We start from the raw sequence: 17,698 nt of genomic DNA, 5'->3' as shown, positions 1-17,698 counted from the left end.
TTCTGGGGATGGGTCTGATAAGGAATATAGTAGCTTTATGTGTTTTTAGAAGACAAGTCACTGGAATCTTTGGTAATCATCAAATCTTAGAGAGAAAAGTGGGTCTAGAAGAAGAGAACATGATAGGAATATACAAATAACAGGATGCAAAAGATTCAAGTTATTATTTATGTGGCCTTCTCATGAGAGCAATTTCATCTTTTAAAAATTGTTTAATTGGATTTTGAAATGGGTGAAACCAAACCTCAATAAAAGTCATTTCTTTCCTTAAAACTCTCTCATGTGTCTCATGAGATTGAAGTCCAAGCTTCCAAATTAGAACTTAAGACCACTTTCTCATGTTCCTGAGAACCTACAGAAGTAGTCTTAATTCTTCACACTTCATGCCTCACATATTGCTTGCAATTCTTGACACACGCATAACTCAGATTTTTCTGTTGTGGTCTCTGTTCACAGTACCCACTCACCAGTAACTGCCAGCACTTCCACTTTCATCCTCCATCAAAATCCAAGACAAACAATACTTTCTTTAGGTTGCCTCTTCTAACTGCTCCAGGCAAGCTAAGTAACCTTCTGTGCTTCTATAAATGCATGCTCAGGTCAATTACTGCACTTATCACAGTGTTGTGTTCTGCTGCTTCTCCTACCAATTAAACTAGGAACCTCTTCAGGGAAGCAAATGGGTCTTAAGAATCTCTGTATCCCCAGTACTTGGCAGAGTGTTTGCCATGCCAGGTGCTCAATCGGTGTTTGCTGAATAAAGGAACTGATGGTATTTCGATCAACATTATTCAGAACTCTGCAACCTAGTTTAACTGAAGGTGACCTGGGGTTATATAATTTTATATATATAATTATGTAATTATATATATAATTTTAGACAGAGTCAATATATAATTTAAGACAGAGTCAATTGGGGTTATATAATTTTAGACAGAGTCAATTGTAAATACAGACACATAAGTTGTTTTACTCCTTATTTATTGATGTTTTGGCCTCAGAGAACCAAAGACATAAACGGATATGTATGAAGGGTGAACAACTAAGGATACCTCAAAGATATTTTAGCCAAAAGATAATAATGGAGAAAAGAGAGAGGGAATTGTATAGGGAGTAGATCCATCAGCTAAAAGCAATAGCCTTAGGTATTCAGGTAATCAGGTTACAGATACAAAGCTAAACAGAAATTCTATACACATCTAGAGAAAATGACACACATTTATTGGTAAGAATGTAAAGTAAATATCAATTACCTGCTTAAAGAAGTTGAATGTGTTTAACAGTTGTATTAAGTCAAACTTTACCATTACAGAATGCTACCTTATTACCTATAATTTCTAAAATGAATAATATTACTTGAATTGTACTAAAATATTGGTAAGCATATACATTAAGGAGGGGAAGAGGTCTCAGAGATAACTGGGTACAGTATGTTATAGATGAAAGACACCAAGGCCCAGAGAAGCTAAATGATTTAGTTAAAAGTCACACAGGTGGTTAGAAAGGCCAGGACTTTTTAGATTTTTACTGTTAAATTCAGTTTTCCTTCTGCTACATAGCATCTCAGGGAAAATTTCACTAATCTTCCAAAATTTATGAATGAGATCTATATCCAATCCCAGTAATAAGATCATTTTAGATGAAAATTAGTGAAAAGAAATGGATTTTATTCAGATGAGAGATTTCATAAACTGTTCTCATACTATAGGGAATTTACTTAAGAATAATTCCAAGAATATTATCTAGTAGAAAAAATTATTGAGCAATCAAGTTTTTTAATTTGCACACTATATTAGTTAACAAGTGCTGAATTGTATATAACTCTTCTGGATAATTATTAATTGCGTCCCCATTCAGGAAACAAATCTAATGAGCCAATTATTAATCTCTACAATAAACAGAAATAAAACTCACAAATACCTGAATTAACTTTGTTTCACTACAATTATTAGCATTTTTTTAACCCTGTTACACATTCAATAGGATGAGGTCATCCTTGTGCATGCAGCATTTTTCAATCATTTTTAAAAGTTTTTTCTATATTTTTTTCATCATGATAATCAAAGAACCATATTTTTGTAAAATGCAGTTTAAAAAATACGTAAAATACAGCAAAGGCCAAACAAACCCTTAAAAACCAGTAACTGTGTTTCTCCTCAACAGCTGACAGAACTACCAAAAAAAGAAAAAGGTGGGGGGAAGACTTCTTTTTGAGGAGGCCATCTGACTAAATCAGATTATGGGAAAGCTAGAAGTGTGAAAGCTTCCTCAGCTGTACCGCTCGAGTAGGGATGGTGATGTGGCTTCCCTAGAATGGGAATATGGTGAGCACAGGTCTGAGGAGTCAGAAAGCTCCCCTAGTCTAACTGAGGTCATGACCGAGGAGAGCTGCATGAAGAATCAGTACACCTTTCCAGCTTGGGAGGATACGTGTACTTACCTGATTTCACCAAAATGATTTCACCTGTAGCCATGTCTGTAAGTGAGCAACTTGAAAATTTCTAACTGCACCACAGTGAGGTACCTGCAGTCTTTGGTGCGGAGCCATGATAACTGGGTGACATTTGATGCTGCTACACCAGTAAGTGTTTGACTTACTGGATGTCAGGGCTAAATACTAAGCAAAGTAAGTGACACTGATCACTGTGAAATTAAAAATGTAAGAAACACTTCTATCTACTAATATATGTTTGAAAATGCTTACCCATATAAAATTTCCATTGTTATATAAAGGCTTTCATGATGCAACTCCCTGGCTCTTAAGTTTAAAAAGTACAGAATAAAATTCTTAATCCTAAATTTTTGTCACTGCACTTAAGGTCTATGACTGAAGTAAAAGAGAGAAACATCCCCAAACTGGTCATTATTGAAACCATAAATTCAGTGTGAAACCAGCTTCAAAACTACAAATTATTTTAGACAAATAAATATATATGTTCACATTTATAAAAATTTTCCACATTACTCATAGAAACAAGCTTCATAAAATTTACATACAGAATACAATAAAAATCAGTTCTAATGATGATTTAGCTGTCATCCTCCTAATTAAAAAGTTCTGTGTTTGAGGTATCACTTGAAGAGATGCCAATATGGCACAGTTGTAAAACAACCCAGGAGTCTGTCCTAAAAATTCTATCCAACACAGCGTCATCTCTATGAGGCGGAACTACACTTGTCTTTTTAAACAAGGAAGGAAATTGTAATTGTTACGGTTCAGAGGAGGCAGATACTAGACACTCTGTTTTGTATAACAGTAAATATTCCTTATAAATATTTTCATTTCATCTTTCTGCCAACCCATTCATTTCAAATGTTCTAATTAAAACCAAGTAAGCAGCTTCATCTCCTACGACATCCAAAAAAGATGAGATCCAAAAACAACAGTGAAAAATTTCACCATCTTTATATATTATCATAGGATATAAAGCTATTAAATCTTTCAGAGTCCAGAGCAAAGCATTATCCCCTACCTCACTTAATCACTGGAAGGTGGATACTTGGTTCAACAAATACTCATTAAGTGCTTGGTAGGTTATCTGTGTTGACTGTAGTAAAGCCATTTACAATCAACTTAGGAAGCAGTAACACTAGTCGGACAAAGAGTCATGAATACCAAAAATGATGTGTTTTGTATGTACAAATATCCATATTTGGGGCATGTCTACCAAGTAGTAAGACTGATTCAATATTTTAGAGTCAGCACATTAAAAATGTATTGCCAGATGACAATGGTCCCATATATGAAAAAAATGTCTATATGGAAAAGGCTGTGATTTATTGCAAGGCATAATTATATAGCAAATTCCAAGGAAGGTCAGATAATTTTCAAAACCAATTTTAAAATTTAATGGCTTAGGCCGAAGATCCAGTTACTTTTTGGAGATCTCAGAAGGATTAGGGGTGGAAGAATGCTTTTCCTTTTTTCTCTTCTTTTTTTCCTTTTTGTGGTGTTTCCCCCTTTTTGACTTATTCTTTTTTTCTTTTTTCTTTTCTTTCTTCTGATATTTTTGTTTCTTTTGTTTTGAAGTGTCCTCTTCAGTGGAACTGGATGAATAAGACCTATGGGCAATAATACATACTGACTGATAATTGCATTTATGGCAGATAGGTAAATTTTAAATGGTATTTTAACTGTCTTAAATCATTCTTGGAGCAATGTGAGGTATAAACAAAGAAACTCAAAATGTGCTTTATATATTTGTATTCTCTTCAAGTACTGACTTTGGAATTTTTGCTCGTTGGCCCCAGAAACTGATGAGTAATTCTGCTCAACTCTAGTAATAAGTTTTAAACTCAGTAAGGATGTAATGGTTTTTCTGTGATTTTCAGTTTTTCATCCTGTCATACCCTTCAAAATCTTACAAGGTAAAAAAAGCGTCATTTACCAAGCCTTTATTATACATACAATTCAGGCGTGTATGCAATAACTTGTTAGCAGGGTCTCTTAAAAGAGCTACAGAAAGAGGCAGTTATATAAAAAGGGCTATAATTGTACCTGGGCATTAATGGGTGAAAGCTGAAAATTAGCAAAGTAAAAGCACTTTTGTTAATTCTTTTGATTTCTCAAGTTAGAATACTTGAATCTTCTAGATGCAGAATGACACAGCTGAGGACTTGCAATCCAAAGTAATTTTCACTGGTTACAAAAAAGATGTGTTTGAATGAGTATAAATGAATGAGGATGACTAAGCATTATTCTTTTTTTCTAATATTACTCTAATAAAAAAAAATTAGGGGGGAAAACTATAAAATTCCTTCCACTACTATGAGAAAAAAAGAAAAGTAACAAAAAACAGAGAAGCCACCTCTTAAGATCTTATATAAAAAGGTATACAATAATCTGCCCCAAACTCTGTGAAAAGACACAAACCGAGTAAATTTAAAATTAAAAAAGACATCTCAAGAAATAGTTGAGTGATCTAATGATTAAAAGTTAAAGCCCAAGCTAAGAAAACCCAACAGAGACATACGGAAGGGAAAAAAATTAGTGTCTGAGACTGTAAGGTTGAGTCTGTAGAGTGACTCATGAATCCTGTGTAGGAAATCCGAGTTTTCCCTTGTTTCTGTGATGCTGTACTCTCTTCTCCATCTTGTCTGTCTTACTTGGACTTCTGGCTGTTTCCTGGCCAATTTTCTCATGGAGTCTCTTGTTCCCTTATTGTCAACTCTTGTCTGTTTTCCTATTTTTTTTTTTTTAAGATTTTATTTATTTGACAGAGAGAGAGGCAAGCAGAGAGAGAAGTAGAAGCAGGCTCCCCATCGAGCAGAGAGCCTGATGCGGAGCTCGATCCCGGGACTCTGAGATCATGACCGGAGCTGAAGGCAGAGGCTTAACCCACTGAGCCACCCAGACGCCCCTGTTTTCCTATTTTAAAGACCCTGCTTGACCTATGGATTCTGACTAGAGCTTCTTTGCCTGTACATTTTTCTTTGGCTTTTTGGTCCTAGATTCTCATTTCTAAGATAAGGTGTTATACTTGTACACAACAATTCTACTAGGTGGCAAAATCTCTGCTAAGCATGCCTAGAAAAGTTCATTTAATTTCAGGCCCTGTCTGAGTTGATACTAAAAATTCACAGGTGGCTGATGAGGGTTGTTGAAAGACTTGAAGGAATTTTCAGCATCATTAGTGAGTATATAAATCCTACTAGTAACTTAATTTTGTAGCCATGACAATGATATTTTGAGAATACAAATATTGAAGCTCCAACTTCATATATATGAGGACAAAATATATATGTAAAGAACTTAGATATCATCCAATTAAAAGCCTGGCTGATGTTTTAAAATCAGAATTCTAGAACACATAAAAGAAGGGAGGGTGGCTATTATTTATTTATACCTTAATTTGCTCCAAAAAAAAAAAAAAATTAAGGTGGCTAGGTATCAACATTTTGATTCCTGACTTTGTTATTATACTGAAACAACTGAATATCTTAACTGAATTAGTGTCAAATTAACTGGACAACACACAAAAAATAAAATTTTATAATCCATCCTGGATTCACAGTCCTGCTTTTAAAAAACAAGGATGTTAAAAAAAATACCTTTTCCTTTTTTTTTTCAACTTGATTTTCTCTTTGCTTTTTGCTTTTTTCTTCTCCTCTTCTTCATTTACTCCTGTGTGTTGAGGGGAAAGAATCAGGATACCATGAATCTACACACTAATATGGTATGCATACATTTTTTTTTTTAAATTTTGGTTGTTGGCTGATGAATTTCATTGGTTAGGATATTGCACTTTTCTTGTAATAACTTTTCCTTTCCTGGTAGTTTTTTTTTTTTAATTGAGGTATAATTGACATATATCATTACATTCCTTTCAGGTGTAAACATAATAGTTTGATATTTGTATATACTGCAAAATAATCACTGTAAGTATAGTTAACATCTATCACCATGTTACATAGTTACCCCCCATTTTTTTTTTTTTGTGATGAGGACTTATAAGATCTCTTCTCCTAGCAACTTTCAAATATACAGTACGGTACTATCAACTATAGTCAACATGCAGTACATTATATCCCCATGATTTATTTTGTAACTGGAAGTTTGCACATTTTGATTACCCTTATCAACTGCCTCTAACAATCATAAATCTCTTCTCTGTATCTTCTAGCTTGGCTTTTTTGTTTATTTTTTAGATTTCATATATAGGTGAAATCATACAATGTTTATCTTTCTCTGACCTATTTCACTTAGTTTAATACCCTCAAGGTCCTTAATTGTTTTTATTTATTAAGAATCTTGTAAAAACTATTATATGCTTTTTTAGAAAAATTTCTATCACTGCTAGGTACATTAAGTAAAAAAAATTCATGCACTCCACCATGAATTTCCATAGCAAATCAATGTCAACAATTTGGTGGGCAGCACTTCAGGTCTTAAAAAGCAAAACAATACAATCAGATACAGATTTTCTCTTCCTTCTTCCTTTCTTCCTTCCTTTCTGTCTCTCTCTTTCTCTTCTTCCTTTCTTCCTACCTTCCTCCCTTCCTTCCTAGTAGACGCCATGCTCAACATGGGGGGGTGAACTCACAACCCTGACATCAAGAGAGTTGACCTTGCATGCTCTACTGACTGAGCCAGCCAGGTGCCCCTTGAATACAGCTTTTTAAAATTTTCTTTTTCAAACAAACTTAGCATTATGGGATTCTAGGATCATGATGTTAGGATCCCAGGACAACAACAACAGATCTAGTCTGGTGTGTTTTCTTCTAAGCTTGCTCTCTAATAACCAAATATGCATATACAGTCACTTATGTAAAATAGTTACATATAAGTCCTAAGTTTTTCTCTCTTTTGAAAGATGGATATATGGTATTTTATATGGTATATAATACAGTGGCATATATAATATTTTGCAACTTATTTCACCTTTGTCAAAAAATCAACTGAGCAGCAAAAAAAAAAAAAAAAAAAAAAATCATTTAGACTTCTGCTTCTGGGAAGATGAAGTAAGTGTATTTTTTTCTATTTCTCCCAGTAAGTTCAACTAAAAAGTACCAGACATTATAAAAACAAACATAAAAAATTGAAAAGTAGAAATAAGACAGACCAGCTAAGGATCCTGAAACCCAGAGAAGGACAGAGTAGTGAGTTCCCTGGAATTCTTGCTTCCTATAGCCCAGACTGGAAGCGCAAGAAGCAGGCAACCTGGCAATGTCAACAGGTACATCAAAAAATGCCCTAACGAAAGCCTCATTTCCTTACCCAAAGGACCAAAACAGGGACAGCCTAGGAACAGGTAGCTAGTAGATAATAACTGCCCTTTCTGAAGTCAAATATCACAGAAAAAATAGGCACCACCCCCACCCATGTCAGCAGATGCTAGATGGGAAACCTAGACATTCCACCCTTGTAAAGCTGTGATAAGGCACCTCAATTTCCCAGCGTGCCTAAGTGGGTGGCCAGAACTTTCATCTCCACAGGCCAGTATAGAGATCTGCACTAATAGTGTCAATGGAGACCACTTAGGAAGCTCTGACTTCTGCTGCCACCCAGTAGTAATGAGGGATCCCTTCCATCTACAGTGAAGTATTGGCAGAGGAGAGCTCATGAAAGTCAGGGCCTTCATCATCACTCAGTGGTAACAAGACCACTCCCACAATGCGATACCTCAACAGGGAGTTGGAACTCCTACCTCCACCCGGCAGTAGCAAGAAGTCATGCCACTTTGAGTATTTGTGGAACCTGAGTGGGGAAACAGAACTTCTGTCTCCTCCTGGCAGTCACAAGGTGGTATCCCCACTTTTCTTTCTGTGGTCATACCAGAGAAAATCAGATAAAAGAGAAGGTTTAAGAAAAGTCAGAGATGCATAATACAACATAACAATGCCCAAGTTTGAGCTGAAAAGAACTCAGTAAGTCAAGAAGCAGGAAGGTCTCAAATTGGATAAAAAATCAAACAATGAATATGCAACACCATAATGAGAGTGGTATTAAAATAATCCAAAAAGATTTTAAAGCAGCTGTTATAAAAATGTTTCTATGAACTATAATGAGATGCTGGAAACAAATGAAAAAATATGAAAGCCCCCAAGAAACTATAAATCCAAAGAAGAACAAAACAGAAATTTTAGAACTAAAAATATAATAAGTGGAATTAAAATATTCAGTGGATGGGCTGAATAGCAGAAGGCAAAGCACTGAAGAAAAATATCAGTGAACAGAAGAACAAAACAAGAGAAATCACCCAGGGCGCCTGGGTGGCTCAGTGGGTTAAGCCGCTGCCTTCGGCTCAGGTCATGATCTCAGGGTCCTGGGATCAAGTCCCGCATCGGGCTCTCTGCTCGGCAGGGAGCCTGCTTCCCTCTCTCTCTCTCTCTGCCTGCCTCTCCATCTACTTGTGATTTCTCTCTGTCAAATAAATTAAAAAAAAAAAAAAAAAAAAAAAGGAAGAGAAATCACCCAGTCTGAGCAATGGAAAGGAAACAGGCTTAAAGAAAAGAGACTGAGGAATCTGGGGGACAGTAACAGAAGACACAGTATTTATGGCACTTGGAGTCCTGGGAGGAGTGTATAAAGAAGGAGGGGCATAAAAAGTAATAGCTGAGAACTTCCCAAGTTTGGCAAGGGACATAAACGTACAGACTCAAGATGCTGAGTAACCTGAAACAGGGTAAAACCAAAGAAATCCATATCAAGTTAAATGACAATTTAACCTTTGAAAACAAATGAAAAAAAAAATCTTGAAAGAGAAAAATAATACATTACTTGTGTGAGTGAAACAATTAGAATGGAAGCAGATTTCTTATTAGAAAGCACAGAAGCCAGAAGTTATATGGCACAACATTTTTTAAGTGCTGAAGGAAATGTCAACCTAGAATCCTCTATCCGGTAAAAATATTCTTCAAGAATGAAAGAGAAATCAGGACACAGTCAGATAAGGAAAGATAAAAGAATGTGTTACCAGCAGACAGACCCTAAAAGAATGACTAAAGGAAGTTCTCTAAATGGGAAGTTATTGTAAAAGAAGAAATGCTGGAACATTGAGAAGAAAGAACACAGTAATCAAAAACCTGAGTACAATAGGCTTTCCTTCTCTTGAGTTCTAAATTATGTTTGATGGTGGAAATAAAAATTAAAACTATTGTCTCATATGGTTCTAAATGTATGTAGAAAACATAATTAGGACAACAGTATTAAAAAGGGGAGAGGGTAAAGAAACATAAAAGGAGGCATGGTTTCTACCCTTCACTTGAATTGGCAAGATGACAATACCAGTAGACTGTGATTAATTTTGTATACATAATACTTAGAGAAGCCACCAAAAATTTTTACATAAAACACCATAGAAAAATTTAAAAACACTATGGACTTGCATTTCCCATTAAAAAAAAAAAAACAAAACCACTATGGACAAAGCCAAAGATAGTACAGATACATCAAAATGCAATTCTACAAGTGTTCAAGTGACACTATAGCTAAATCAAAGCACTAGAGATAATTCTAAAAGATATTCAAGTAACCCATAGAAGGCAGGAAAGAAAAAAAACAAGAATGAAAAAAATAAGAATTAAAAACAGAGAAAGTCAAAAGAAAACAAATAATAAAATGGCAGAATTAGCCCTAACATATAAATAATTAACGTAAAAAAAGAGATACCGATTAAAAGAAATTGGCAGAGTGGACTGAAAAATATGATCCATCCATCCACACTGTTTATAAGACTCCCACCTCAAATAAAATGATATAGACACACAAAGTAAAAGGACAGAAATATGTCAAACATTATCAAAGAAAACCTAGAGTAGCTATATTAATAGCAGATAAAACAGACTTCAGAACAAAGAGGCATAATATAAAGATAAAAGTTTTGACTCACTAACAAGACATATCCTAAATGTGTATGCACCAAATAACAGAGCTAAAAATACATGAAGCAAAAACTGATAGAAAGGAGAGAACAGGCAAATCTATGATGGTAGAGATTTCAACATCTCTCTCTCTCTCAACAATTAATTGATACCATATACAAAGTAAGCAAGAACAGAGAAAAACTCCATAATACCATCGATCAACAGAATCTAAATGATATTTTAAAAACACTCCACCCAACAAAGGTAGACTATACCTTTTTTTCCAAGTGCCTACAGCACATAGACCAAGACAGTCTATACCCTCGGTCATAAAGCAAATCTTAACAAACTTAAAAGAACTGAACATATACAAAGTTATGTCTCTGTCCATAATGGATTCAAATGAGGAATCAGTAAAAGAAAGATAATAGGAAAATTTCCAAACACTTGGGAAAAAACAACACCCTCAAGTAATCCACTGGGCAAAGAAGAAGTCTCAAGGAAAACAAAACACACTGAAGTGAATGAAAGTGAAATATATCAAAATTCGTGTAACACAGTAAAGCTGTGCTGACAGGAAAATTTATAGCACTAAATGCTTACAAGAGAAATGAAGAAAAGTCTCAAATTAATAATACCTAAGCTTGAATCTCAAGAACATAGGGTGAGAAACCTAAATAAACATAAAGCAAGTAGAAGGAAGAAAATAATAAAGCACAAAAATTAATGAAATTGAAGACAGAAAAAAAAATAGAGAAAAAGAATAAGAAAAGGAGCTGGGTCGATAAACCTGACAAGTCTCTAGCAAAATGTGAAAGAAAAAAAAAAAAGACACTAACAGTGTCAGGAATGATAAAAAGGATATCAGCGCGGACCTGTATACATCAGAAGCATAACTGAAATAAATCTGACAACTTAGACAACATGAACTCCTTTCTCAAAAAACAAACTGCCACAACTTATTTCACATGAAACAAAATATTTCAAAAACCCTTTAACTGCTGAGGAAATTGAATTTGTAATTTAAAAACTTCTAAAAAGAAATCTTTTTTTTTTTTTTTTTTTTTTTTTTTTTTTTTTTTTAAAGATTTTATTTATTTATTTGACAGAGAGAAATCACAAGTAGATGGAGAGGCAGGCAGAGAGAGAGAGAGAGGGAAGCAGGCTCCCTGCTGAGCAGAGAGCCCGATGCGGGACTCGATCCCAGGACCCTGAGATCATGACCTGAGCCGAAGGCAGCGGCTTAACCCACTGAGCCACCCAGGCGCCCCTAAAAAGAAATCTTGAGGCCCAGAGAACTTCACTGAAGAAGTTCACCAAACATTTAAAGAAAAATTAACACCACTCTTATACAAATCTTATTCAATCTTTCAAAAAAAAAAAAAAAATAGAAGAGAATGAAATCGCAATATTCTATGTCACTGTTACTCTGATACCAAAGTCAGACTAATATAGTACAAAACAAGAAAACTATAGGCCAACATGTTTCATGAATATAAACGGAAAAATCCTTAATAAAATATTAGCAAATAGAATTCAGGGGGCAGAACTGGTTCAGTTTTCAAAAATCAATAATATAATCTACCATATTTACAAGCTAAGGGGAAATCATAATATCATACTGATCAATGCAGAAAATGCTTTTGGCAAAAATCTGACAACTATTCCACAATAAATACTTTGAGAAAAAACAGGAATAGAGAGTATCTTTCTTAACTTGATAAAGAGTGACTACATAAAAGTTAATGCTAACATTATACATAATGGTCCAAGTATAAATGCTTTTGTCCTCTAGGATTAGAATCCAGGTAAGAATGTCTTCTCTCACCACTCTTTCTCAACACAGTGCTGTAAGCTCAAGGTATGGTAATAGAGAAAAACAAACAAACAAACAAACAAACAAGAAAAAAGAGACTTACAAATCAAAAGGAAATAAATAAAACCACTCCTATTTGCAGATGATATGTTGGTTTACATAGAAAATCCCAAGGATTAAAGCCTCTGCCTTCAGCTCAGGCCATGATCTCAGGGTCCTGGGATCGAGCCCCACATCGGGCTCTCTGCTTAGCAGGGAGCCTGCTTCCTCCCTCTCTCTCTGCCTGCCTCTCTGCCTACTTGTGATCTCTGTCTGTCAAAAAAATAAATAAAATCTTAAAAAAAAAAAAAAAAATCCCAAGGAATCTACAAAAAACTCTTAGTGTAAACACAGACAAAAGAATTGCGTTTCTGTAAGTCAAGCAGAGAAAGACAACTATCATATGATCTCCCTGATATGAGGAAGTGGTGATGCAACATGGGGGCTTAAGTGGGTAGGAGAAGAATCAATGAAACAAGATGGGATTGGGAGGGAGACAAACCATAAGTGACTCTTAATCTCACAAAACAAACTGAGGGTTGCTGGGGGGAGGGGGGTTGGGAAAAGGGGGGTGGGGTTATGGACATTGGGGAGGGTATGTGCTTTGGTGAGTGCTGTGAAGTGTGTAAACCTGGCGATTCACAGACCTGTACCCCTGGGGATAAAAATATATGTTTATAAAAGATAAAAATTTAAAAAAAAAAAAGAATTGCATTTCTATATACTAGTTATAAACACAGAGACAACAAAATTCAAAATAGCCTAGTAATAAACAGAGACAATAAAATTCAGAATACACCATTTATAAGTATTTTTAAAAAGAAATATTTATAAGTAAAAAACTAATAAAACATGTACAGGATTTTATGCTGAAAATGACATAATGCTGAGTAAAGAAATCAAAGATCTAAATAAATGGAGAGAGATCATGTTCATGGATGGGAAGACAACATAGTAAAGATGTTAATTTTCCTAAATTGATATACATTTTTAATGCAATTGTTTTTTTTTTAATATTTTATTTATTTATTTGACAGACAGAGATCACAAGTAGACAGAGAGGCAGGCAGAGAGAGACAGAGAGAGAGAGAGAGAGAGGGAGAGAGGAGGAAGCAGGCTCCCCGCTGAGCAGAGAGCCCGATGTGGGGCTCAATCCCAGGACTCTGGGATCATGACCTGAGCTGAAGGCACAGGCTTTAACCCACCGAGCCACCCAGGTGCCCCAATGCAATTCTTAACAAAATCTTAACAAGATTTCTTTGTAGATATAGATATTATTCTAAAATTTATATGGAAAGAATAGAGAATAGTTGAAACAACTCTGGATAAGAATAAAGTGAGAAGAATAAGCATATTCAATGTTAAGACTTATTATATAGCTATGTTAATCAAGACTGTGTGGCAGTGGTGGAAGAAAAGACACAAAGATCAGTGGAATGGAAGAAAGAAACAAACCTACACAAATATGACCGACTGATATTTGGCAAAAATGCCAGAGAAATTCAATGGAGGAAAGATAGCTTTCCAACAGAGTGCTAGAACTGTTGGTTATTTTTAAGCAAAGACCAAAACCTGGCTTGAGTCTCTCATCTTAAATAAAAATCAACTCAAAAAGGATCATGGACTTAAACACTATTCAACGAAGAAAAGAAACAAACTACGGAAATGTGCAGCAACCTGAGTGCATCTCCAGAGAATTATAGCTAGTAGAAAAAGACAATCTAAAAAGATTATAAACTATAGAATCAATTTATGGAACAGTTTCAAAATTATATTACAGAAATGGCAAATTTTTGGTTGCCAGAAATTAAGAAGGTTGTAAGGACAAGAGGGACGTGGCTGTGACTTTAATAGAAATATTATCTTGATTCTTATCAATGTCAGAATCCTGGTTGTGATATTATACTACAATTTTGGAAGATGTTATCATTGAAGGAAACTTGGATAAAGTGTACAAAGTGCTCTCTGTATTATCACTAATAGCTGCATGTGAATCTACAATTCTCTGAAAATAAAAAGTTCAAAGAAATCAATTGGCCATAAATGTACGGATCTGTTCTGTTCCATGGATCTATCCTTACATCAATACCCCATTGCCTTAATTACTTGGAGCTTTACACCAAACCCTGAAATAGGTTGTGCTAGTCCTCCAACTTTATTACTCTTTTTCAAAGTATTTTAGCTATTCTAGTTTTTTACATTTCCACAAGACCTTTAAAGTGGCTTGTCAATTTCTAAAACAGTCTGTTACAATTTTGATTGTGATTAGTTTGAATCTATAAATCAGGTTGGGGTGAACTGACACCTCTCTCTTTTTTAAAAAAATTCAGTTATCCAATACATAGTACATCATTAGTTTTTGATGTAGTGTTCAATGAGAGAACAGACATCCTAAAAAGATTTAATCTTCTATTCCACGAATATGGTCTATCTTTTGATTCGTTCATTTCTTTAATTTCCCTCACAATGTTTTGTATGTTCCAGACTTGCACATCTTTTGTCAGTTTATTCCTAAGTACTTCACATTTTTAATGCTGTTACAAAAGGTATTTTTAAATTTTCAGTTTTTGATAGTTTGTTGTCAAAATACAGAAATACAATTGATTTGTGCCCATTGGTCAGTCTCGTATTCTACAACTTTGCTGAACTTAGTTTTCAGGTTACTAGTTTCTGTAAGTTTATTTTTTGTTTGTTTGTTTTTGTTTTTGTTTTGTTTTGGTAGATCCTACAGGATTTCTATATAGAGGACCAAGTCATCAGTAAATAGCTTTTACTCTTTCCTTCCCAATCTGGATGCCTTTGATGATTTTTCTTGTCTTATTGTGTGGCTGGACTCTCCACTACAATGTTGAACAGAAGTGGTAGGAGTGGACATCTATGTTTCGATTCTTAGGTTATAGAAACATTCAGTCTTTCGCCATTAGGTATTATGTAATCTTCCCCCCCTTTTTTTTTTTTTTAAACATACGTCTTTTATCAAGTTGATAAAGTTCTTTTCTTTTCCTAGTTTGCTGAGCATTTTTATAAAAAATAAAGTTCTTTTCTTTTCCTAGTTTGCTGAGCATTTTTATCAAAAACGGACAGTGGACTTCCTCATATAATTTCTTAAAATGCTGTAATTATCATATAGGTGTTCTTTTTAAAAGAATATTGAAATGGTGAATTACATTGGTTGGGTTTGAATTAAAACATATCTTATACTACTGGGATAAACACCACCTGGTCATAACATCCTTTTCACATATTGCTGGATCTGATTTGCTAAAATTCTTTTAATTGCTTAAAATTGTTTGTGCCTGTGTTTGTAGGAGTCTCTATTTGCAGTGTTATCAGAAGAATGCTGGTCTTATAAATTAGGTTGGAAAGTACTCCCTCTTCAATTTTTAAGATTTTATGTAGAAATGGTATTATTTCTCCTTCAACATCTGGTAGAATTAAGAGAGAAGCCATTCGGCTATGGAGTTTTCTTTGTTGAAAGTTTTTAAACTAAATATTTGACTTCTTTAGTACATGCAAGCCATTCAGTTTATTTCTTCTTCAAAGAGTTTTGGTAGTTTGTATGTTTTAAGTAACTGTCCATTTTATCTAAGTTGTCCAATTTATTGCAATAAGGTTTTTCACAGTATTCCATTATTTTAGCACCTTTATAATTTGGAGTGTTGTCACTTCTTTAATTTCGGATACTGGGGTTTTTGTTTGTTTGTTTTGATTTTTACTTATCAGTTTGGAGAGCAATTTTTCAATTTTATAGATCTTCTCAAAGGGCTGCTTTTGGTTCTACTAATTTCCTCTATTGTTTTCCTATTTTCCATTTCAGTGATTTCATCTCTGACCTTTTTTATTTTCTTTCTTCTGCTCACTTTGGGTTTCATTACTCTTCATTTTCTAGTGTTTAAGGCAGAGGTTACATTATAAATTTGAGACATTTCTTCTTTCCTAATACAGGAATTTAGTGCTGTAAATTTGCCTTTTTTTTTTAAAAATTATTTATTTATTTGTCACACAGAGAGAGAGAGAGATCACAAGTAGGCAGAGAGGCAGGCAGAGGGAGAGGGGGAAGCAGTCTCCTTGCTGAGCAGAGAGCCCAATGCGGGGCTTGAGCCCAGGACCCTGAGATCATGACCTGAGCCGAAGGCAGAGGCTTACCCCACAAGAGCATCCCATAAATGTTACACCGTCTTATGTTCAAAATGCTTTCTAATTTCCTTTTGCCTTTTTTCTTTGACCTAATGGATTACTTAGAAATATGTTAGATTACATATATTGGGAAATTTTGTTAGAAGGTATTATTAAATTCCTAACTTAATTCCCTTGTGGATAGAGAACATAATTTGTATAATGTGAATCCTTCAAAAAGTATTAAGACTTGTTTTATAGCATATAATAAAGTCTATCTAGGTAAATGTTTTACCCGCTCTTGAAAACAAATGTGTATTCTGCTGTTGTTGGGTGATGTGTTCTACAAGCACTGAATAGGTCAAGTTGGTTGACAGTGTTATTCAACTCTTACATATCCTTTCTGATTTACTGTCTACCTGTTCCATCAATTAATGAGAGAGGAATGCTGAGATCTCCAACTATAATTGTGGATTTATTTACCTACAAGGATTTTCCCTGGTGGTTCTAGCAGTTTGTCTCATACAGTTTGAAGTTGTAATTAGGGGCATAATCACTTAGTATTCATAAACACTTAGAATTCAGATGTCCTCTGCACTAACACTTTCATCATTACAAAGAAATCCTCTTTATCCCTAATGATATTCTTTGTTTTGAAATTGACTTGATCTGACATTAAAATAGTCACTTTAGCTTTCTCTTGAGCAGATTTTTTTGATATCTGTAAGTTCAGAATGACTACTATAAACATGCCCTTCCTGCAAAGTTGTAAGAAACCAAGCAAATAAGTAGCTAGGGGAAAAATAACTACTTCCATTTAGGAATGATGGATAAGGAATCCAGTGTCTCGGTTACATACAGAAATTAGTTCTAATAAAAAAGAAATAATTCTAGAACTCAAGAAATCTTTTTTCCTGGCTATGACACTTAGGAAGTAGCAATATTGACAGTAACGGTATAAGAGAATTCAAGCACTGAAGACAAAAAAAAGTTTGATTTAGACAGTTCAGTGTTTCGATACCACCACTCTTAAAATGATTCCACCTCTATTTATTGAAGTTCCTTCTGAGACAGGATATTGAAATGTAATAGGCATAGGGAAAAGAATCTGAGTTTTTTCAAAACAGTATTTTCTTGGAAAATGATACAATTAACCTTTGGAGTACAAAATTGAAGGCAAAAAGCCCCTATGTACTTTACCACTTAACGTTTCTAATGTTCAGCAAGAGTGGTAGTCTCTTGTGTAACACACAGGCATCACAGGATATGATCCAGTGCTTGGGAGACAACTTTGGGATAACAAGAAAGGAACACCTAGTAGCACCAGCAGCATCAGCCACTACATCTTTGCGTATGTCACCAGGTGTTTAGTTTACTCCCATTGCATTTCAATACCTAAGTGGTTCCAAACCTAGATCCATT

The 17,698-nt window shown here is 34.6% G+C and overlaps 1 protein-coding gene across 2 annotated transcripts in view; it reads right to left on the bottom strand.

Annotated features, from left to right (window-relative positions):
- Positions 1-964: 964 nt before the first annotated feature.
- SREK1IP1 (SREK1 interacting protein 1) overlaps positions 965-17,698 on the bottom strand; it is a 44,726-nt gene continuing 27,992 nt past the window's right edge. The window contains exons 4-5 of one of the 2 annotated variants that reach the window (XM_032336141.1): positions 6,052-6,124; positions 965-4,062 (exon numbers count right to left, since the gene is read on the bottom strand). In XM_032336141.1, coding sequence (XP_032192032.1) covers positions 3,873-4,062; positions 6,052-6,124 — 263 coding nt within the window. In that variant the 3' untranslated portion in view covers positions 965-3,872. The remainder of the gene's footprint in view (positions 4,063-6,051; positions 6,125-17,698) is intronic. The other variant, XM_032336142.1, reaches the window with a different exon arrangement.

Source organism: Mustela erminea, chromosome 3 (assembly GCF_009829155.1).
Source record: "Mustela erminea isolate mMusErm1 chromosome 3, mMusErm1.Pri, whole genome shotgun sequence".
Taxonomy (NCBI): Eukaryota; Metazoa; Chordata; class Mammalia; order Carnivora; family Mustelidae; genus Mustela; species Mustela erminea.
The sequence above is the reverse complement of the archived record's forward strand: the minus strand, read 5'-3'. Positions and strand labels throughout refer to the sequence as shown.